This window comes from Diospyros lotus, chromosome 8, assembly GCF_014633365.1.
Source record: "Diospyros lotus cultivar Yz01 chromosome 8, ASM1463336v1, whole genome shotgun sequence".
Classification (NCBI taxonomy): domain Eukaryota; kingdom Viridiplantae; phylum Streptophyta; class Magnoliopsida; order Ericales; family Ebenaceae; genus Diospyros; species Diospyros lotus.
The window spans coordinates 17,109,760-17,133,928 of NC_068345.1; the positions used below are offsets into that span (position 1 = coordinate 17,109,760).

General features: G+C 43.6%; 1 protein-coding gene across 2 annotated transcripts in view; it reads left to right on the plus strand.

The window, feature by feature from the left end:
• The window catches only part of LOC127808208 (uncharacterized), a 77,704-nt gene that overhangs the window by 12,704 nt on the left and 40,831 nt on the right, over positions 1 to 24,169 (plus strand). For both annotated transcript variants that reach the window (XM_052346633.1, XM_052346634.1), the window contains exon 4: positions 17,597 to 17,788. In XM_052346633.1, coding sequence (XP_052202593.1) covers positions 17,597 to 17,788 — 192 coding nt within the window. The remainder of the gene's footprint in view (positions 1 to 17,596; positions 17,789 to 24,169) is intronic.

Consider the following 24,169-nt stretch of genomic DNA (forward strand, 5'->3'; position numbering starts at 1 on the left):
AAAGAGTTAGCAATCACTTCTTTGGCCCTATCCATGGCCTCATATATGTATCCCATAGCCGGCTTCTTCTCACCATCCACTAAGCGCAGTACACGCATCAATGGACCAGCCACCTTTAAAGCATATATAACATTGTTCCAAAATGAAGGCATCAAAATCACTTTTACAATACCTTTTAGCCCCCGCTTCTTTTACCCACTTGCTTGTTATCCACTCCTCGAAGGTAAGCATCCTTTTAAGGTTGCTTTTCAGACTATGCATCCTGTCCAAAGTGATAAAGGCAGTTGCAAACCGTGTTTTTGCAGGCCTCAACAACTCTTTCTTGTCAGTAAACCTTCTAAGCATGTTTACTAGACCCGAATGAGTATATATGTAGCTATTCACCATAACAGCTCTCTCAAATGTCTTCTTCATATTAGGTAACTTGAAAATATCTTCCAACATTAAATCCAAGCAGTGCGCTACACATAGTGTCCAAAATAACGTAGGATGTTTTGCCTCCAAAAATCTTCCTATTATTATTTAGAGTGAAATTAACAAGATATTAGTAAATAATAAATATCTAATGAATATTCAAATTGTTCTATTTATAAACATAATACAAATTACAAAAATGAATTTCATACCTGCTAAAACATTGTTTGAAGCACTATCGGTTACCACTTGCACCACATTTCTTACTCCAATATTTTCCACACATTTACTTAATAATTGAAACGTCTTTTCCTCAGTCTTTGAATAGCTAGAACAATCAACAGACTTCAAAAACATACTTCCTTTAGGAGAATTGACTAAAAAGTTAATCAATGTCCTTTCTTTCTTGTCTTTCTAGCCATCTGACAAAATGGAACATCCCCATGCCTCTTCATGATCTTTCATCATTTCACGAGTGGCTTCCACCTCTTGTTTGAGAAGGGGAACCTTGACTTCATGGTAACTAGGCGGCTTCACACCCGGACCATACTGACCAACTGCTTTTATAAATACTTTAAACTGTCATATGTCACTGCATTGAATGGAATGCCTGCATCATACATCCATCGTGCAAAGCTTCTACAAACTCGAGCTCTTAACTCTTTTTTTGCAAAATCATTCTCACCCAACCTTGTTTGCTTCCTTTGCCCTTGCTTTTCAACACATTAACTTCTGGGTCTTTAAGAAAAACATCAAGTGGACCCTTTTGTGTTGGCCCTTTAATACTACCAGCACTACCAGTACCACCTCCACTTCCAGTAGATACATTGGGTCTTTTTCTACTTTGAGGCGGTGGCTCATCATCATCATCATACCCTTCACCATATTGAAGATCATCATCTAACGGTGCCATATTTTGCTCATCCCTGTTATTTTTCTTCTTTTGCATGTACTCTCCAATCTCTTCTTTTACTGATGGAGGACATTTTGGACAAGATTTAGTATTCCTAAAACCACCCACAAGATGTTGTTTCGCCTGAAATATACCACATTTTGTTACTTTATGACAAAATTTACATGTGGTGGTATTTCTATCATTAGGATTAGCTTCAAAATGATTCCATGCCGGGTTAGTTTTGGAAGTGGTTGACGACATTTATTGGGCTGCTGCAACACAGTTTCAACTTCCACAAAATTCTCCAATCAACACGAAAACAACAATCGTATAAACTATAAAGAGAGAGAAGCAACCAGCAAGAGAAATTAAGCAAGAATGCAAGAAATAATCAAATAAAAAACAAGTAAAGAACTCACAAGAGCAGGCTGGAACCAAAAAGATGGGAGGCTGGAATGTAACCGAGATTGGCAGCTACTTTCGATGGGCAGCGAGCTACTTAATAGCTTGAACTTGAAGAGTAGATGAGAAGAGAGGTGAGGAAGAGAGGAGAAGACCGTGAGCAGAGGAGAATAGAGGAAGAAGGCGCAGTTGGAGAGGAAAGGAAGAGGAAGATTCGGCCAAAATGGAGAGGAGAGGAAGAGAAGAGGAAGAGAAGAGGGGGTCGTGGCTAGAGAGGAGAGGAAGAAGAAGATCGAGCCGAGCTAGAGAGGAGAGGAAGAAAGGAGGGGGTCGTGGCTGGAGAGGAAGATAGGATGTGGGCGTGGCTGGAGATGAGAGGAAGAGGAAGATCGGGGTGAGTTGGAGAGGAGAGGAAGAGAAGAGGCGGGCGCGGCTGGATGCTGGAGTCGGGAGGAGTGAGGAGCGATTGGGCTGCCAATTTTAATTAAAAGACCTAAGTTTCATGAGGCGCGCCTCACGCCCCAGCGCCTAGGCATGCAAGGTGAGAGCCTCGCCAAAACTGCCTTGCCTCGACCTAGGTGAGGCACCAAACTGGCGCCTAGGCACGCCTTTGATAACTATGGCCCCAACTCGGCTAGGAAAAAGTGTGGCACACCGTAATTAGAACAAAGGAGAGGTCTTACGAAGAAGAAAAACGACTAAACCTTTCATTTCAATTAGCAAGTCAAAAGGCGGCAAAAATAGAGGGCCGCGATATCACCAGGCCTAAAATCGAGCTACCAAGAAAGCACTAGAAAAACCTACGCTACTACAAAGGAAGAAAACAATAAAATCAACCCGACTTGGCCCGAGGGTTAGCGTCGTCAGCAACACCTTCCGCAACTCGGCCCACCTCGATTCCAAGAAATCCCCTAAAAGTCTAGGCGGCGCGCCCCTCTTCGGTCGGATCAACAAGTCGTCCGCCTTCGACCCTCATATAGGGCTTGCAAGGCTGTAGGTCTAGGTCTGGGAATAAAGTCCGAATGTGGAGTAAGGCTTCCTCGTAACCCTCCAAATAATCGTTTGCGACCTCCAACATTTGAGCACTGCTGACTTTCGCCTTCAGTCGGGCGGCCTTTAGCCCTGCTTTTAGACGGGCAACCTCTGCCCTTGAATCGTGAAGTTCTGCCCTAGCATCCTCTTGCTAGCGGCCGAATCGATTAATGACCTCATGACAGCGAACTAACGATGCCTCTGCCTCTTCAAACTACTACCTCAAGCCGGCCGTCACCCTGGCTACTTCATCTCCCACCTTGTTTTCCGCTGCCTCCTAAATGCATCTTATCTCCTCTCGATGCGACCGCTTGAGAGCAGCCATCTCTGTTCGGAACGCGAACTCCAGCGCACGACATTCGGCCAAAACCCCCAAGCTTGATCCTCCACCCGGCGGTACGACTCCCGTTGGTTCCCTGAAGCAAGAGGGTTAGACACACCCACAAAATGACCGCCCCTCATCGATAGCAAGATGTCATGACCCTATGAGCAATAAAGGGGTATTATTGTAATAGGGTAGTATAGTTTGTTTTGGATATTTTAGCAATTAGTTAGGTGCACATGGTTACATGTGCAAGGTTGTTAGGAGACAAATATGCCTATATAAGGCTGTTATAAATGGATGGGATTTTCATGTTGAATGATAATTGAAATTCCAATTTCTCTCTAATCTCTCTCCCTCATTCTTCTGCCATTCTCCCTTAATTCTCTCTAATTTTCTCCCCCCATTATTCTTCAATTTCCCTTCTATACATTCTGTTCTTGACATTCACTATATCAGATCATTCTGATTTCCAACAGACAACGCTCGCTGTTGGTGAGGCAGTCTGTCGAAGACGGTTGGGTGAGACAAAGGCGCTGATTCTGGCGAGAAAGGAAGGCGCAAAGTGGAAGCGAGTGGGGGTAGTCGTTGAATCTCAACAAACGCACACAGAGCTTGGGCAATCTTGAATCCACTGTAATCTTGTGTGGAGAGCAATCAGTGCAAGAGGCTGACGGCTCGCGACTAAGACTCCAATCTTGTCCAGAATTAAGGGCGAGCAAGCCAGGAGGATTCACAATTGGAGCTTGTTGACGATGATTGGGTGGTGACCGGTGCAAGGAGGAATTAGACTTGGATTGATCGAGCAGTGATTTCAACGGAATCAGCGAGTTCCAACATTCCAGTGAGTTTGGGTGGGCTCTCGACGGAGGATTAATTCTCAGCCTTCGTGATTGCAGTACATTTGAGTTGGAATATTGAAGACGAGTCCACCATGACTCTCGGTCATGAATTCAGGAAGCGTGAGTGGTGCTAGAGTTGATTAACGTATTAGAGTGGCGCCGACTGAGTAGCAGAACCGATTAAGGAAGGCGAACAATCCAGTCGTTCGTGAATAGGCAGAAGTTCCGAGGTGATAGCGAGTCCGCTGGTGTTAACACGGACAGCCAGGAGACTCGCTACCAGAGCAGAAGGCCAGTACGAGAGCTCCGTTGTAGTTGGTGACGCGGGCGAGGAAGGTGTGGAGGCCTTTATCAAACGTGAGCAGTGAGTAGGCAGAACTGGAGGAAGGATTCAAGGCGAGTCCACCAGTCCAGCGAAGTTTCATTGCTGCGATAGAATTCGGAATTTCGACTATTCCAAACGTGGTTCAGGGAGGCGACCACAAGGCATTTCATGGTCCGGAAGCAGATCGGAGCGGGCGAGCGTATCTTACATTCAATTCCGAAAGAGAAGCCAGAGATTGATTCTTGGCCGCGAATTCCAGTTTCATTAGCAGATCCTTGAGCCTCGGTTGTGGGTCAATTCGATTTAAGGGAAGAGGAGACAGATCAAGTCACAAGAGTCTCGGTTTAGATTGTGGAGGAAAAGCAAAAGCTGAATGCTTTGTGGTAGGCGTTTGTAGAAACGGAAGTCAGTGTTGAAGCGCTAGTGACTTTGGAAGCTATAAGGCTTAAGGCGACTTGTCCGTGGCTCCGGTGAAGGGATTGAACAGTGAATCAGTGAAGAGGAATTCACAAGCGGTAATTCCAATAAAAAATCTAAGCTGTGAGTAAGGGGAAACAAGAGGCAAATTTTGGCTGTGAATTATTGTTAACCTCTTTCGAATTGCCGCGGCTATTGAATTGCGTTAAGGCTGTGAGCAGAGGAAACAAGAGGTAGATTTTGGTTGTAAATTTTTGGCTAACTTGGGTCAAATTGGAAAGGCAAAACAGAAGCATGTATAGAACTCCCATTCCTTAGCCATCGAAGCATGTTGTTGGTGAAAATTCGGTAGAAGAATTCTTCGTTTTCAGTTGGAATGGAGCCTCAATGGCAGCCAAAGAAGGTTGCCTTTTCAGTAGGGTGTCCTACTCGTGAAGCTAGGGGTGGCTGTATATACATGAAGTAAAATGCTTCATTTTCAATTGGAATGGAGCCCCTCTGGCAGCCAAAGATGGTTGCATTTTCAGTTGGCCAGAAGCAACAAACAGGGAAAAAGAAGTTTGAGAATGAGATCAACTAATGGGACAAGAGAGCAAGCAGTGAGGTACATGATACGAGCAAAGAATTTGGCCTTATGATACATGAGAAGTTACAAGAGTTTGCGATGATACTTATTAAGAAGTATCATTACAACTTTCTGGTGAAATACTTTGATAATTATCATGGAAGTTTTAACAAGGAGGAATTCCTTGGGGTGGAGCAGCTGAAGGAGGAGACAATTTTACGAACAACCAATTCACTGCTTACTCTAGACTTTGGGCAGAAAAAGAAGCATTCTAATGGAGGCCACAATGACAAGAAGGATGATGTTGGGATTCCAACGAATTGTACTAAATTTCTATTGAACCACTCCAATCCGAGTGGAAAATTACATAGCTCAAGAAGGAAAAACAGAAAAAAAAAAAAGAACACCCAGGGCGTTCAAGAGGCCCCAACTCTCCAGAATCCTTCTACAAAATTCCACCCCCCCTTTCTCTCTCTTTCTCTTATTTATACCCCATCCTACTCAGCATAACTGCCTTTGGCAACACATGCTGGTTTGTTACACACAAAATTAGCTATTTCCCTTACTACCCTCCCCCCCAGCTTGTTGTAACGCAAGCCCCCCTCACTTTACCCCCCCTCGCCTCTGCCCCTTGGGTTGCCTCTAGTAGGTCCAATGGACTGGGGGCCTATCATTGTCTCCCTCCCTCACTTTCACCTTGTCCTCTAGGTGAAAATTTGGAAACTGATGTCGAATGAGGTCAAACGGTTCCCATGTTGCTTCTAAAGGGGGGCAGTCCCTTCCATTGAATTAAAACTTCCCTGCCTTGAAGATTACTTCCTGTTCCAGATCGAACCCCCAGAACTGCCTCGGGCTCCACCAACAGCTCTAGATTTGCACTCAGTTGGTTGGGAACTTCCACATTAGCCCGTAATGCCCTTTTTGCCTCACGTAATTGAGACACATGGAAGACAGGGTGGATGTTGCAATGGGAGGGCAGTATCAATTTGTAAGCAACCGGTCCTACCTCCTTCTCAACTTCAAAAGGACCATAAAATCTAGGAGATAATTTCTCATTGGAGCAACCAACCAGCGATTTCTGACGATATGGCCTCAATTTCAAGTAGACAAAGTCCCCCACTTTGAATTTTACCTCTCTTCTCTTCCTATCAGCTCCTCTCTTCATTACATATTGAGCCCTCAGCAATTGTGTCTTCAAGTCATCCAAAATTTTATCCCGTTCAACCAGTTGTTGTTCCACCGTTAATACGGGCGTGGTACCTCTTTCAAACCTCACCAAGGCTGGAGGTTCTCTCCCATACACCACCTGAAATGGGGTCTTCCTTGAAGCTGTATGGTAGGACGTGTTATAGCATAGTTCAGCCCAAGGTAGCCACATGGACCATGATTTCGGTTGAGAGGAAGCAAAACAGCGCAAGTATGTTTCCAAAGTCTGATTCAGTACCTCAATTTGCCCATCAGTTTGTGGGTGATAGGCGGTGCTTCGATTTAGTTTCGTACCTTGGAGGTAGAACAATTCCTCCCAAAATCTTCTCATGAAAATTTTGTCCCTATCTGATACAATGGACCTTGGGAGGCCATGTAACCTTACGTTTTCCTTAACAAAATTTCCAGCCACTTCCCCTGCAATAAAGGGATGTTTCAGTCCGATAAAGTGCCCATATTTACTTACTCGGTCTACTACAACCAATATTGAATCCATTTTGCCCGACCTTGGTAACCCCTTAATGAAATCCATCGCAATATCTTCCCAAACTTGATTAGGGATAGGAAGAGGTTGCAGTAATCCTCCAGGTGTCAAAGCTGAATACTTGTTCTATTGGCAAACGGAACAACTACTCACATATTTACGGATGTTCTTCTTCATCCCTTGCCAATAGACACTGGTTGCCACTCGTTTGTAAGTCTTCAAGAACCCCGAATGACCCCTGAGACTGCCATCTTGTCCCTCATGTAGAATCAATGGAACGAGAGAGGACTCTTTCGGTAAATATAACCTTCCTTTGTATAGCAGTTGGTTTCCCACCCATTGAAAATTGGGTTGGGAAGCAGGATCAATTTGCAAATCCTTAATAATTTGCTGCACCTGGTCATCTGCTTCCACTTCTCGGGCCAATTGATCCAGTTGGACCACTTTGGGTACTGTCAAAGCCATTAAGGTTGTTGTATGGTTGATGCGTGATAACCCATCGGTTGCCTTATTCTCCAATCCTGGCCTATAGTGTATCTCAAATTGAAATCCCATTAGTTTTACCATCCATCTCTGATACTTGGGGCTCACCAACCACTGTTCCATCAAGTATTTGAGGCTCTTTTAATCAGCCCAAACCTCAAATTTACTCCCTAAAAGATAATATCTCCATTTTTGCACCGTAAAGATTATGGCCATCAATTCCTGCTCATAAACTAATTTCGTCCTTCCTAATTGGCTGAAAGCTTGACTGAAATAAGCAATTGGTCGGTGGTCCTGCATTAAAACAGCCCCCATGCCTTCCCCCGAGGCATCCGCCTCGACCACGAAAGGTTTTCCAAAATCCGGAAAGGCTAGAATGGGCAGGGAAATCATCTTTGCCTTAAGTTGTTGGAAGGCTTGCTCGGCTTCCCCATCCCAATAAAAATTCTTCTTCCTTAATTGTTCAATTAAGGGTCTTGCCTCTCAATTCCTTCATTGTTGTAGGAGTAGGCCACTCTACCATTGCTTGCACCTTAACCTGATCAGTTGACACACCTTGTTGGGAAATGATGTGGCCTAAATATTCAACCTCCGATTGCCCAAACAAGCACTTTTTCCTATTAGCAAGAAGTTGATTTTCTGCCAACACTTTTAAAACACAACGTAAGTGCTTTGCGTGTTGCTCTAAACTCCTACTATAAACCAAAATATCATAAAAAAAACAATACAAATCGCCTTAAATACTCCCTGAAAATATCATTCATCAGCGATTGAAAAGTTGCGGGTGCGTTTGTCAACTTGAACCGCATAACTAATAACTCGTAGTGGCCCTCATGTGTCTGGAAAGCTGTTTTGGGAACATCTTCCGCCTTAAATATAATCTGATGGTAACCAGATTTTAGGTCTAGCTTGGTAAAAACCATAGCCCCGTGTAGCTTGTCCAACAGCTCTTTAATCATCGGTATAGGAAATTTGTCGGGAATGGTTACTTTGTTTAAGGCCCTATAATCGACACAAAACTGCCATCCTCCATTCTTCTTCTTAACCAACAACACTGGGCTAGAAAATGGACTGCGACTTGGCTGAACAATCCTAGCCCCCAACATCTCACCCACCAGTTTTTCAATCTCATTTTTTTGCATGTAAGGGTAATGGTAGGGCCTCACATGTACGGATGCAGTCCCTAGAATCAGGTTAATAGCATGGTCCTTCTTCCTGTATGGTGGCAGCCCCTCGGGAGTAGAAAATACTCCTTCAAACTCTTCCAGCACCCTTTGCAACATCCTTCGGATTTCCCATTGTTTTTCTTCAAATTCTGCTGTAATGGTCCCCAATTCCAACAGCATCCCCTCCCCACTTCCCTTAAGAGCTTTCATCATGGCCTTCAAGGACACCATGGTTTTACTTAAGCTTGGTTCTCCCTGTAGTGTTACCCCCCACTTGAAACTTCATTGTTAAAGCTTTCCAATCCACATCCATTTTCCCCACTTCGACTAACCACTTCATCCTTAAGATCACATCCGAGCTACCCAACTCAAAAGGTAAAAAATCCTCCACAATTTGTAGGTTTTGTAGATGTAGTTTCACCCCCTTACAGATGCCGGTCCCTTGCATCGCCATTCCCATTCCCATAATCACTCTATACCCGGCAATTTCTGTTCTTGGCAACCCCAACTGCTGCACTAGCTTGGCTGCTATAAAATTATGTGTCGCCCCTCCATCAATAATCACTATAACTGGCTGCCCTTCAATATCCCCTTTCAGCTTCATTGTTTGCAGCGTTGTCAATCCAACAACTGAATTCATTGAGAGTTCAATGACCTCGATCCCTTGCCCCAATTCTTCTTCCCTCCCTTCCCTTGTTTCCGCCTCAACTCCTTCCTCTTCCATTTCTTCATCATAAATCATCATAACTTGCAGCTCCCTGTTCTTACATCGGTGGCCTATAGAATATTTCTCATCACAACGAAAACATAGGCCCTTCTCCTTTTTGGATTTCCACTCGGCCTCGCTAAGTCGTTTAAAAGGGACATTGCTGCCATTCCCAGCCATTGGCAGCTTGCTACTCGCCTGACTAACGACTCTCGAATGAGGAGTCGGACTTCTTGACTGTATGGGAGAGGGTCGATTTACGTGGGTTGTAGGGTGGGTGGGAAAATTACTCCTCGCTGGCCTGAACGTCCTACTACAACTGAGCATGGTTGCATTTTTATCCTCATACATTGAGCCATCGACATGATCCGATCCAACCCCCTAAGCTACAATACCCTGATCTCAGCCCTTATTTCCGGTTTAAGGCCATTTATGAAATGGCCTTCCAATAATGCCTCATAAACTTCCGACACAGGCACAACCAAAGTCTTGAACATCAGCCTGTAATCCTTGACCGTCCCTTCTTGCCGGAGAGCTAGGAACCTCGCCTTTAGCGACCCCTCTTGGGTTGGACAAAATCGGTTAAGAATCCCTTGCTTGAGCCCCTCCCAACTACAAATTCCCCTGCGCCTGAACTCCCACTGAAACCAAGCGAGGGCCCCTGCCTCGAAGCACAACGCAACTGACTCGATCTTCTCATCATCGGTTAGCTGATTGATTGAGAAGTACCTCTCTGCCGGGAATATCCATTCGTCCGGATTGTCCCCCTCACAGGTCGGCATCTCCAGTTGGCGAACTCTCCCTTCCTGTCGCTATCCCACGCCCACGCCACCCTCCATTCTCCGGTTCATGCCGACTCCAGGGGTCACGTCAGAATCTTGGGTAACCTCCGTTGGCCACTCGCCTCCATGGGTCTTAGCCTTCCTCTCCCGTTCCTGTTCATCCCACCTTGTTCGCATGATGGCGAATTGTTCAAGCATCTCTGCTACATTCTAGTCTATGGTTTGAATCTCTCCCCTCATAGTGTTGACCTTCTCCTCCAGGTCCCCTACTCTCTCGCTTAAGTTTACCATGATGATCGACAACTGCTCTAATACCAAAATGTTGGGATTCCAACGAATTGTACTGAATTTCTATTGAACCACTCCAATCTGATTGGAAAATTACACAGCTCAAGAAGGAAAAACAGAAAAAAAAAATAATAATAATAACACCCAGGGCATTCGAGAGGCCCCAACTCTCTAGAATCCTTCTACAAAATTCTACCCCTCTCTCTCACTCTCTTTCTCTTATTTATACCCCATCCTACTTAGCATAATTGCCTTTGGCAACACATGCTGGTTTGTTACACACAAACTAGCTATTTCCCTTACCACCCTCCACCCCAGCTTGCTATTACGCAAGCCCCCCTCACTTTACCCTCCCTTGCCTCTATCTCTTGGGCCGCCTCAGGTAGGTCCAATGGACCAGGGGCCTATCAGATGATTGGCTTTATCCAAAGAAAATCGATACCAATCAGGTGGATAGGACAGCAGATGCAAAAGGAGAATTAAAGGAACACATTAGTTCCTTTGGAAATGAAGTTCCTGATGAGGATGTTCCAAATGATACTCATGGAAGGCCAAAACTAGAGTTGAATGATGCAGCTACCTGGATGATAAAGATAACAAAAGGTATCTAGGAGTTTTGGAGTTAGAAAAAAAATTATTTGACTAAGATTGACAAGATAGAAGAAGAATTAATACATCAAAGGGCAATTACCAAAATGTTGCAAGAGGAAAGCTAGGAAGTATTTGATCAAGTGACCAACAAAACCAAGGCCAACTTGTTACCCTTGGCATCTAATGCATGGACTGAAGGATTAGATAACGTGGAGGGTTCTTTATCAAACAATAAGAGGAAGACAACACCAACAGAAGGAAAACTTGATGATGCTAAACGATGCCACCATATTGCTGCCAATTTTGAAGATGATGAGAAGAGGGGAATATATGTGGTAGTTGGTTGGTTAGAGTTTCGGAGTGATTGACATTTGAAGGCTGTAGGGTTGCAGATTTCAATTGCTACCAGCGACAAGGAGTGGCTTCAATGAATACATTGACAGGTTTTGGCATTATATTGGATCCCCAAACTATGAGTACTAACAACCTTAATCTGGTAGCTATTGCAAACCCAAGGGAAATAGTATGTTACTCTTTGGAGGAAGATGCAGCCTTGTCTGCAATGATTATCATTTTTGTTTCAATTGAGATCCTAAAAATGAAGAAGAAGACCTAGAAGGAGGAAGAAGGAAAGAAGGATAAACTAGATAGAGAATGTTGGAATTGGATGAAGAGCCATAGCTACTTGTTGCAAGTTCTTGGGGACAAGAACTCTCATAAGGAGGGGGGAATTGTCATAACCCTATGAGCAATAAAGGGGTATTATTGTAATAGGATAGTATAGTTTGTTTTGGATATTTTAGCAATTAGTTAGGTGCATGGTTGCATGTGCAAGGCGCTGTTAGGAGACAAATAACAAATATGCTTATAAATGGATGAGATTTTCATGTTGAATGATAATTGAAATTTCAATTTCTCTATAATCTCTCTCCCTCTCCCTCATTCTTCTACCATTCTCCCTCAATTCTCTCTAATTTTCTCCCTCCATTCTTCTTCAATTTCCCTTCTATACATTCTGTTCTTGACCTTCACTATATCGGATCATTCCGATTTCCATTCTAGTCCTAGGCTAAACCCTAGGATCGTGACACAAGACTATCGGAATGCAACGCAGAAACGGCACCAGGAGCAATTGGAAGAATCGGTGCAACGACGGAAGATACAGGACTAACAGTCGGGAGAGCGATATCTCCCTCGCTGGCGCCACTAGAGACTTCTCTCTTTCCCTCAAAGATAGTCTTCAGCATTTCCCTACTAGGACAAGAAGCCATTGAGCCCAAAGAAATGGTTAAAGAGAAAGACTTAGAAAATAGCGCACCTTTGACGCAAGGAGGAAGAAGAAGTAACGATAGAAAACCCAGAAGAGAGGGGATGCACCCTTTATACTATTCCCATACGTTGCATCCAGAAGAAAGCAAAACACTATTAGGCGCTTAGCAAACGCTAGGGACATGCAACTTGTCACATACTCAATCTCCCGAAGGAAATCATGAGCCGTCGCTCATACCTAAAGCACTGCGTCTCCCTGGCATGACACTCCATACCCCAAAGTTCCACGCGTCGTATATCAGAACATCGGGGGGACTTTCCCTGCCTCCAAATCCAATCCTGATCTTGCGAGGATTGAGAGGCTAACCATAGCCAGAAGCACCACCCCCAGAAAGGTATTCAATCCTCGACAAGGGTAGCCCGGTATCTTCCTCTGCCTTTCGAGTTTGGGTAGCAAAAATCGAACCCAAGCTCGGCCATGCCCCGAACACGTCCCAATGGCAACACAAAACTTCGTTGGTACGCGTTCAAGATAAGCCAGCCGACCACCACACCCAGATATCGCCTTGGGCCCTCCCATCCATAACGCCTCGAATCCCGAAACCACGCGTGTCACGGATCAACACACGAAGAAAATTACTTTACCATAGAGGCCAAACCGACTTCAAATGCCTTTAGAACCAGCGTCTATTCAAACAAGACCGTGCGTCTGCTCGGCCGTCCACCTCGACTAGGTCCTAATGACAATCCAAATCTCCAAAACTAGCGTATGCAGCAAATTACCCAGGCCTCCCTTCTCTAACTCGAACGCTCGCTTCTCGAGCATCCGACCTGGGGGGTTGTGGACCGTTCGGTCTGAGCCCAATCTTGGTCCTCTCTCTCGGCCCATCCCTAATGGCCCGATCTCGACCCCATCCTGGTCCTGCGCCAACCTGCCGCAACATCATTGCAGCCTCTACTGGGTATCCGCGCACCCGCCTCGTATCTCATCCTCATTAATGATAGATCCCATCCATATTAATGAGGGTCCCGTCACCACCATGCCGCCACCTGGGAAGCTCTACTGGCATCGGATACTTAGTCCCATCACCTGCAAACGCACGACGCATGCATGTAGGAGGACGTCTCCTTCCCTTATATCAACTAGCTCTTTTCAGAGTCAAGGTATGTTCTGCTTTCTGACCTACTGATATGTTACTATTGCTTTACTCCCTTACTCACTCGAGCATCGGAGTGCTTGCAGGTGCCAGTCGCCCCCCGGACGGACCCGTCGCTGGAGCCCGTGCCCTGCCATTACGACCCCGTCTCCGACCGCTCCCTTTGGTCAGGAAAGAACAACCCCTATCCCATAGCTGGTAGCATCGATTTCCAACACGAATGGTTTGCTGAAGTCAGGCAAACCTAGCACTGGTACTTCGCTTAGTTCTTTCTTTAACCACTCAAAGGCCTCCTCAACCTTAGGGTTCCACTTAAAGCCATCTTCCTTCAACAATTCTGTTATGGGCTTGCTGATCAATCTGTAGTTTTGCACAAATCTCTGATAGTAACCGTTGAGCCCTAGGAACCCTCTTAGTGCTCGGATGCTGGTGGGTTTAGGCCATGCCATTATAGCCTCAATCTTCTTGGGATCTATGCCCACTCTAGCCCTTGAAATTACATGTCCCAGATATTCAACATGTTTTTGTGCAAAATCACACTTTGACTGCTTGATATACAATTGGTTGAATCTCAAGATCTCAGATGTAGCCCTAAGGTGGTTTAGGTGTTGATCAAAGGAAGGACTATAGACTAGGATGTTGTCAAAGAAGACCAACAAAAATTTTATGAGGTAGGGTTCAAAAATTTGGTTCATAAGAGCTTGGAATGTGGCCGGGGCATTGGTTAGGCATAATCGTGAATTCAAAATGGCCATGGTGAGTCTTGAAGGCTGTTTTGGATATGCCTTTTGGATCCATCTGAATTTGATGGTATCTTAACCTTAGGTCAAATTTTGAGAATATAGAAGCGTTTTGAGCTCATCTAATAGGTCCTCAGTGTTGGGATTGGAAATTTATCCTTAACAGTAATAACATTAAGTTGTCTATAATCAATACAAAAATGTTGTGTACCATCTTTTTTCTTAACCAATAGGACGGGTGAAGCAAATGGGCTGTGGCTAGGTCTATGACAGATTGGTCCAACATTTCCTTCACAAGTTTTTCAATCTCGATTTTGAGTTTGGGTGGGTATCTGTAGGACCTAATGTTTATTGGTTCAACATTAGGTTGAAGGGGTACTGTGTGGTCCAAGGATCTTTTGGGGGGTAGAGATTTAGGTTCTACGAAGAGGTCTTGGTATTCAACTAATAATGCATCAAAGAGGGCCAATTTGTGTACCTGCCAAATGGCTTTAGATGGTTGGCTTTGTTCGTGATTTTATGTAACCCATGAATAAGATGCAAGTATACGCAGTCAAAACAAGTAAAATGATGAGTAAAGATTGTTCCCACACATATTGGTAACTAAACCTCTTAATTAATAAAATTAGTCACAATTAACTATATTTGGACAATTGATCACTCAAAAGAAGTCTAACCCTAAATTATGCACTAGAAAGAAACAAATTAAAGAACAAACAATCACTTAAAAATTAAAATTCAATTGATTAAGACCTACGGTTTTCTAAATTCACCTAGCAAATCCACTTTATCGAATTATTTCAATCTTTGGTTTATTAAGTTACAAACTATATCAATCAACCACTCTAATTTATTTATTAGCCTATGTCTAGGTCTAACAAGTTTATTCAACTAACCTAACTCACTATATGTCTATGTGAATTAGAATTAGAGAACACATTAAGCATAGGTACTCATAATATGAAAATATTCATCACAAATATAATCAAAGATTGCACATGTAATCAAGTGAATGTGTTCCCCAATTAACGCATGTTTTTTTGTCCAAGAGTCTATTTTTTACTTATCTATGTCTAGCATCATAAGAAATCTCAAATCATGTAATTGGTGATCAAACAATTACAAGCATTAACTTTAGAGCAAAATAAACATAGTTGAAGTAACAATCACAACCAAAAATTGAGTAAACTAATAAAGTGTCAATGGATATAGGATCCTTTAGGAAGCCCTACACAATTATTTAGCCACTCATAATGAATAATATATTCTCAAAATCAACTAAGAGTTGCTGCATGATTGAAATCCTAATCAATCAAAGAAAAACAAGACAAAAACTCAAAAGAAGGAAGGAAAGAAGCCTCTTGCCCAGATCTGGAACCAGATCTGGGTCGGACAGATCTGGCTGTTGCTTGCCCGCTTCAACCGCACCTTCTTCAATTTCTTTATTCCCCCTCTTTGTTCTTCAATTTTTTTCTTCCTGCTGTGCAGTATCTCAATTTCTTCCTCTATCCGCGGCTTTCAATTCCAACCCCTTTATTCCCTTGTTCCATTTTTATAATATTTAATATATAGGTGCACTGTTCCCTAATCTTCCTCCAGTATGACTTCAACTCCAATTGCACTTCTTGGCTTCTCCCAATTGCCTTCAATTGCTGCTGCCAATTTATTAATTATTAATTTTCTTATTGTATTATAATATTAATTATAAAATTAACATTATAAATTAATTTATAATATCTTCTTTAAAGACCAATTTTTTTTTAATTCATCTCCTTTGCTTGATTCTTACAAAAAGATATTCAAATTATGTAAAATCCATATAACACACATTTTAAGTAGGAAAAATAGCACAAGCTTAGGATAAAAAAATGTATACAATTAAGTCCTATCAGGCTTCCATGTTCAGGACCCTCTTCACTTCGTTTCTCCATCTACTCAGTAGCTTCGATTGAAAACAATTGAGCTACTTGGAACACCACCTTTCTGAATAGCTACTACAATTTCTTCCCCTTGATTAACTTGCACGATCCTAGTTCCATATTTCCCTACAACACCATTCTCATTCCTTCCTTCTCTAGGGTCACCTCCATTTTATGGAAATCGAAACTGATTGGACTTACTCCCCTCATCTAATCGACCCCAAGTATATTGCGGCATCCTCCCAACTTCAGTAACCTCAAATCAGCTTGGTATTCTTCTCCTTGCATTTCCTAGCAAAATCCCAAGCATGTGGATTTGCTAATCACTTTACTTCCATTAGCTACTATCATGGACAGGGGTTGTCTGTTGGCCAATGGCTACTTCATCCTCTTGGTTGTTCCCTCATCAATGAAATTGTGGGTACTCCCATTGTCTATTAAGACCATAAGAGTGTTGTCTTGCACTTTTCCTTCCACTTTGATAATCTTGCTACTAGTCATTGCCGCCATTCCTTTGATTGCGTGCAAGGAAATACCCCTTTCCCTTCTTCTTCCTCTTCTTCTGTGCAAGATGGCTATGACTTTCTGCATTTTCCCTGTAAAGGAAACATCTATTCGGGAAAGACAAAAACAGGTTAGTACAATCAAGTGTAGATAAATGCTCCCGAATCGCTAACTAGAGGATAAACATATGGGCTGGGATATCTACCCACAAAAGATCAAACTAGCCTAAACCAAGGGACCCAAGGGCGCTGAACCTGGAGATCTTGGAATGCTGCCTTGACAGAAAAGGCCCTGTTGAAGGCCGAGAGCCAACACGGCTCATCTCGGTGCTCAAATCGAGGAAGGCTAGGGAGGTGGCTATGTATCAGATCGGAATCCAGGGAAAAAGAAGTCTCCGGCCAGATCCAAGAGCCATCCTTAATAATATCCGCTACCTTAGCTAAAATTGAAATGCCTAATTGCCGAGGCAATTGGCGAGAGAAACGATCAATGAGCACACTTAAGGGATGCCACTGATCATGCCAAAGAAACGTATTACAACCATCTCCAATCCTCTATCCAACTCGGGTTCTCATAACACCCCTTAGCGAGAGCAACTTTCTCTACTACCATGGGCTGTGATAGGGTGTTGTAGGAAGCCAGAAACACGCCCCTCTAACCTGATATGTATGCACCCATTTAACCCAAAGGGAATCCCTATCACCTAAGAGAAACCGTCAAATTAACTTGGTGTCCAAGGCTTGGTTCCAAATATATAGGGGCTTCAAACCTAGGCCCCCCTGCTCTTTGGGGCAACAAATCTCTTGCCACGCCACCTTTGTTTTGTTAGAATCTGCCTCATTACCACTCCATAAGTAATTTATGATTAACTGCTCCATCTCTTCGATCACGTATTTGGGCAGGATTAGAAACTATTGAATGGCAGTTCAATATATAAGATGCATATTCTTTAGTGACTTCTGTTTGATGAAATATTTCATGCTTACCTTGCCAATTTACATCTGCTAAAATTGAACTTTTCTACCTGACACCATGGATAGCTCACTCTGTCAGTTTAAATAAGTTCTGGTTATTTTGTTGTAACTAGGTTGGTGTAACTGGATTCTGCATGGGTGGTGCTCTATCTATTGCTAGTTCTGTCTTGGTCCCTGAGGTTGATGCTGTTGTAGCATTCTATGGAGTTCCTTCCTCACAGCTTGCAGATCCATCAAATGCCAAGGCACCTGTTCAGGCTCATTTTGGCGAACTTGATAGCTTTGTTGGCTTTTCAGATGTGACGGTATTGCTTAATTAATTCTGACTTTCAATATTGTTGCATGAAGTTCTCAGTTTATTACTTCATGTTTTCCTGTTGTCTGTGTTTTTGATTTCTTCTTTTTTATTTTATATTTATTTTTAAATTTTTCCATAAAATAACAAGATATCAAGCCTTAATCCCATATGGCTACTTTTGAGTTCTCCCATGAATTATAACTTTTTTTTATGGGCAAGTGTGACTGCCATAATTCAACAAATCCTGCTTTGGTCTTTGTTTCTTTTAGATTAAATTTATATAGATGATGTTAGGTTATAGTGCTTATATATAGAGACAATAAAATGGAATTAGAGTAACTCAAAATAGAGTCCTCATGGTGATCTATTGAATAATGGACAGAAGAGATTAGAACACCTTCAGCATTTTATTTGATTGGGTTAATATTAACTATATTGATAAAAAAAAATACTAAATGTCAATGAAGAAAATAAGAATCAATACAGTCCAAGTCCAGCAGTGTGGAGTCATCTATAGCCTGCTAAGTAGAATTCTGAATGGGTTTGACTAGAATCTTGAAGTCTCTTATTGAAAAATTTGGGATAAATTAGTTTGCCAGAAAAATATGTTAAGAATTCTTTATTCTTTATTCTTTGATTGACAAGATAGTGACGTTTAGTATTGTTTCTATCCCAAGTAATTATGATGTCAAACTTTAAGTTTGTTAACAGTATGGGTCTAAAAAGCTCTCACCAAATCCTGCTCCAAGTGCTGCCTCCTTCCCTTGAAGAGGTATAAGGAAACTGTTGGCGGAAAAGATTTAAAAGAAGATAAAGACTAGCCAAAGCAAGTCCTAAAAAATAGGAAAGGATTTAGCTGCATTATCTCCTAAATTTTAGGAGAAGATTTCAGAGAAAAATTCTCAACTTAATTTGTTGTATTTTGTATTTCTAATTCCTAGTTTTTAGGAGATAGATGATAGAATTCTCTTGTATTTAAAAACATGGTGTATTCATAGAAAAACAGGTTCCGTTTGTAAAGTTTTTTGCTAATATAGAAAACTTAGAAATCCCATTCCTTCAAGGATTTCTTCATGGTAACAGAGCCATGTCTCTAAATCTCTTCTAAGCCTTTGTTTGCTCAGCCTTCATTGTTGTTCTAGCTCTTCCGATTTATTTTAAGTTCCAGCTGCAATGCTGCTTCAACCATTTCATTCGGTTCCTACCTTGATTGCAATAGCCCTCTTCGTCTCTTCCTCTAACCATGTCTGAAACATCTAAGAAAGACCCGTCATCTCTAGAAGGACCCCATATGGGTGATACTCCGATAGGAAGTTTGGTCACTGGGGACTTACTAGGGTTACACCAATCTTATCGGTTGGATGGGCGCAACTACCTACAGTGGGCTCAATTGGTGAAAACCTTCCTGAAGGGTTGTAACGACCCGCTCCCACTTGCGGGCGCCACCGGTAAATAATCGACCGGATTACTCACCCGACAAACCACAACTGAAGGGTTGGACTATGTTTCAACAAAAAACGCCCTAGGTGGGAACTAGGCTTTGTCCTTTCCTTCGCTCCACTCAGGAATCGGTCCTAACTCAAACAAGAAAAATCCAGCGGATCAAGACCCGAAACCCGAGTGAGCTTCACCTCTCTTCAGCTCGCCCCATAGCAAGCCAGAGGTGACCCAGGCACAAAGCTAGCATACAAATACTTCGCTGAGTATTGGGGATTTATGAGAAGATACCTTGTTGATCTTTACTCGGTCCGAAACTCGGCTTCTCCAACTAAGCCATATACCACGAACAATCTCACAATCATTTACCACATTACGATGATTTCAACAATTAAATACATCTAGTGCTCAATATCGTTTACATTCAATTACATGAATACATATAAAAATTACAGGATATTACACAACAGCATATCTCAGGCAACAAGCTAATTGCCACAACAGCCTCCCGTCACCATCCATGCTTGCATATGGTCTTGCATCATCTACAACAATGTCTCCAAACAACACTAACCACAGCATACACCAGCCGTCAATAATTTCCAAACAACCCCGACCCAGGGTTTAATTCAACAATTAATTACTCTACACAATTTAATATTTCACATAAAAGAAATATTTTGAAAAGAATTAAATAACTCACCTCAGTTAATATGGAAGAGAAAATCGGCTAATCGCCCACATTGGCATCGCCTATTGGATCGCCATAATGCCCTCGGATTCCCATATCGAACCTCCGGCCCACTCCTCGAGCCCCAAATTACTTTCCAGACTTTTCCCCCATTTTCTGGAATTTTTCTGGATTTTCTCCTATTTTCCAGAATTTTCCATATTTCTTTTTCTTTTCTTTTCTATTTTTTCTTTTCTCTTTATTTTCTTTCCTCCTATCCTTTCCCGCGCAGCTACTGTTCTTCTTCTTCCTCTGGACGCCACCCCTGTGCACGCTGTTGCCGGCCATTGTTGCACTGCCCGCCGCCGCTGCCAGCGCCCAGGCTTGCGTCCGGCTGCCTCCACCACCATGCGACTGCCACCGTTGGTCGTTAGCCATCGCAACGACCTCGCCGACCCTAGCCTTCGCTGCAAGGGCCTCGGCCAGGCCTTCCAAGCGCGACCCAGCTGCGTTCGCCGTTGCACCAGGTAGCCTCCGCCGCCATTATCGCCTACAGCTGCTGCTCACGTAACCCGCCGGCCGCCTCAGCTCACTCCCGCGCCACCGCCGCTTGTTGGCTGCCCTGCTCGGCATCTATGGCCGGCCAGCCATCAGCCTCCCTTATCTCTCCCGATCGCTATCTCTCTCTTTCTCATGCTCTCCCTTTCTCACATCAGCTCTCTCTCTCTCTCGATCTCTGTTCTCCCTTTCTGCTTTACTCCATTCGGTTATTTCAAATTTGAGAGACTAGGAAGCTTCCTTGAAGCTTCCTCACAGACGCGCCTATTCATATATATATATATATAATTACAAAATAACCCCATTAATCCTCATTAATTGCACTAGAGAACCCCTTAATTCACTTAGGAATTTTTAATAATGCCATTTGGGCCCTCCAAGACCTAAATCAATTATTATTAACCCACACAAATTCTTGATTCTTTGAAAATTAATAACCAGCATCTACTCGAGAATCTCGTTTTCGCCTCTACACCTGCACAGAACCTTTATTCGACCCGAAAACACTTAAGGGTTGCCTTACTTAGAAAACCGAACCACCCCTAAGGTCCCCTTAGCTTCCAAGAGGTTCCCTACGACTATTCGGTATTGGCACCCACTCGGGCTTATACAGAATTTATTCCGAAAATTATTCCCAGTCGGACCGCTTCCAGCGTCATTAATCTCATCTTGAGACGCTCGTCAATCTCTTGCCCTCTTCCCTGGACATCCAAGTCCCAAGGCACTCCCAGTCGCCAATTCGGTAATTTTATTAATTAATTTATCGAGATTGACCCTTGGGCTTTTCGGACCACCCGAGGTCCTGACAAAATAATCCAAAAATTATTTATTTTCAATACCATGTAATACCGGGTATTACATTCCACCCTCCTTAAAGAATTTTGTCCTCGAAATTCACTTTACCTTAATCTCTTGCCCAAGACAATCACGTTCTTAGGCTACTCTCTGAATCCCTTGCTCGAGAATCTCATAGCCGAACTAATTCTCAGCCTTTTTCCTCGGGTTATTCCCACCTCAAGGATTCACCTAGGCATTTGGTCATCCGTCTCTTGAGGACATTCGCCAACTAAATACCGCTTTGGCCTCTCGCCAAACCGCACCACTGGTCGCTGGTCATGCTTACTGCAACGATATCCATCTCCTGATGGATTTTCTATGCCTCGAAGCATCGCTTTGCAGTTTACTTCCTATTTTCCCATCAATCGAAATGAACTCTCGCTAACATTGCATCACTGATCAGTCTACTACGATTTTACGCCGATCACACACGGCAACGTTTCCCATTGCCAAACACACATGGCCACGATTTTACGCTGGTCCAACCAGCAACGTTTTAACACTGATCATCAGTCGCAATGTCTCTTCTAGTGCCCACAAAACACTCTGGCACCTATTCCACTATGGCATATCGCCATTAATCACACACATGCATAACTTGAGTTGATCCTCATGGCAATCTCTCATTACCGATCAACTTATCACGCTAGCACTACATGGGAAGCACCCATTTGGCCCATCCTGCCAACTTCGACCATTTCATACATGGTCTTCTACTTTGACCAGCCGACCCTCATTTATCGATATGATTACACATAATCGACATACCCAACACCATGCTAGGCAATTTCACATTTCAATCACACGTGCACTACTTGAGTCCACCTCGAGCTTGGCGATGCACGCACCATGACATTTTCACCTCGAGCTTAACCATGCTCGGGCCACTACCTTCTCCCAACTAGGAGTTTTTCACATAAGCACACAGAAGTACTTTGGCCTTCCTTACTGGCCGATATTGCACGCTAGTAGGGTCTCATACCCATACCAGGGAACTCTTTACTGAGCAACCCCTTTCAGATCTTCACCTCATTTCGGCCTTCACAATCATGCCCCATGCTAGACCTTACCTTGGCTATTAAACCCTACCGCGAGTCAAGGGTCCTACCATTTCGCTTAAAGTCGCGAACCATTAATCGACGCTCGTCATCACCCACGGTGCGTGGCATAAGTGATTGGCTTATTACCATCTGCACAAACACTTATTGCATCGCACTTGTGGGATGACTCGTGCCTTTGGTCCACACCACAACAAGCCAACATGGTTACACCCTCACTCTCGTAGCGATCTTCTAGCCAAATTTACTCGCCCAGCTTCAATTTCATTGGGACCTTTCAAATCCCACCATTTCTCGACAGAGCCTTATATTCTAGAGGCATAAAACTTTCAGCCATCCTAACTCAGGTTCATTTTAACTCCGCACTAGGCACCTGACTTAAACCATGTATAAGGGTTTTCCTTGTCCTTCTCGACAATGACATGCCAGGCCAGCAACGAATTTCCTTCCACGGTCATTGCATCTCAAATTTCACAGGCACCAGCCTTCATGGCCACTCATACTCGATTTCGAGGTCCTACCATTGCACAATGGTTACCTTTGACCTTCTTCACAACATCTTTTCTCTGACAGCGGGAATGACACTACTATGCCATCTCAAAAGACTTGCTGCTCCTTGAATCTTACTGGTTATCACAACCAGCATGACCCCACTCTTAGGCCGCATTCCTCATATCACTTTGCTATGCTTATAGCGGCTAGGAATTCCCTGAGAGACTTTGGCTTCTCTCGGATTTCTTATAACTTTTGCTTCAATCAGCTCACGCCACTCGATGAGCGACCACATTGGTTCTAATGCCATCATCATCAGCTAAGACAACCTCTTGCCATCGCTTAGCGCCACATCTAGCTGCAACCGCAACTCAGGAGCCACCTTCGCCACTGACTGACTACTCTCACGACGGCCCACGACCCTGGCCAGTCGCTGCTGCCATCACCGGTCGCCGTCTTCAGTCGCCACTAGCTACTCCCGGCCGGTCACCAATCGACTCCACTAGCTACTTTCTTTCACACCCATTAACCCCTAACCACGAGGTTAAATCTCATTAATTTCCCACACTCCAAGGCATCCATCTAGCTGTATCACTCACAGCTTTCAGGTGATTTCATCACCTAAACACCATTCTTGGGATCCAATCTCGTCCCATAAGCTCTTTCTTCGAGCTCTCTTTACCCATTGGCGACATCTTAAAGTTGCCATCATCTTTCATCTAACTAACTCGATTAGCGCAAGTCGGATCGCCCGGCTCACAACCAACACATGCTTCCTCCAAGCACTACACTTGCAATCATCAACTATGACTTCGATTTAAAGTCCACCCATTAGAAATCACCCCTGCCACTCCTGTGGAATTCACACTTCCACTCAATGCCATAGGACTCATCTTCCTACTCAGGCACTTGCCATCACGCTGGCTTTCCCCTAGTGATCTCTCCTGATAAAGTTGTAGCGCCCTAGGAAGTTCATCCCACACTGTTGCCCCATGCTCAACTTTTCTTTGAAGAGCATCTCAAGTTCTACCCAGGCCATTGTTCAACACTACCATCAATAACTCCCGCTACGGAGTAGCACTCCTTCAAGCGGCACAACTTTGCCTTGACCAACCATTTTTTATCACTTTGGATCTCTTTCTCAAAATTCGCCTGGTCTAACCACCAGGATCCACTGAACCTTTATACTAAAGGCATACACGGCGCCCAACAAGGCTTATATTCACAGTCCTCGAGCCTCACGCTCCCATAATTGCCATCAGGTGTTATCACCTGGCAACTGATCATGTGTCATCAACTAGAAACCCCTCCAGTGTCACATGAGGAATTTTCCTCA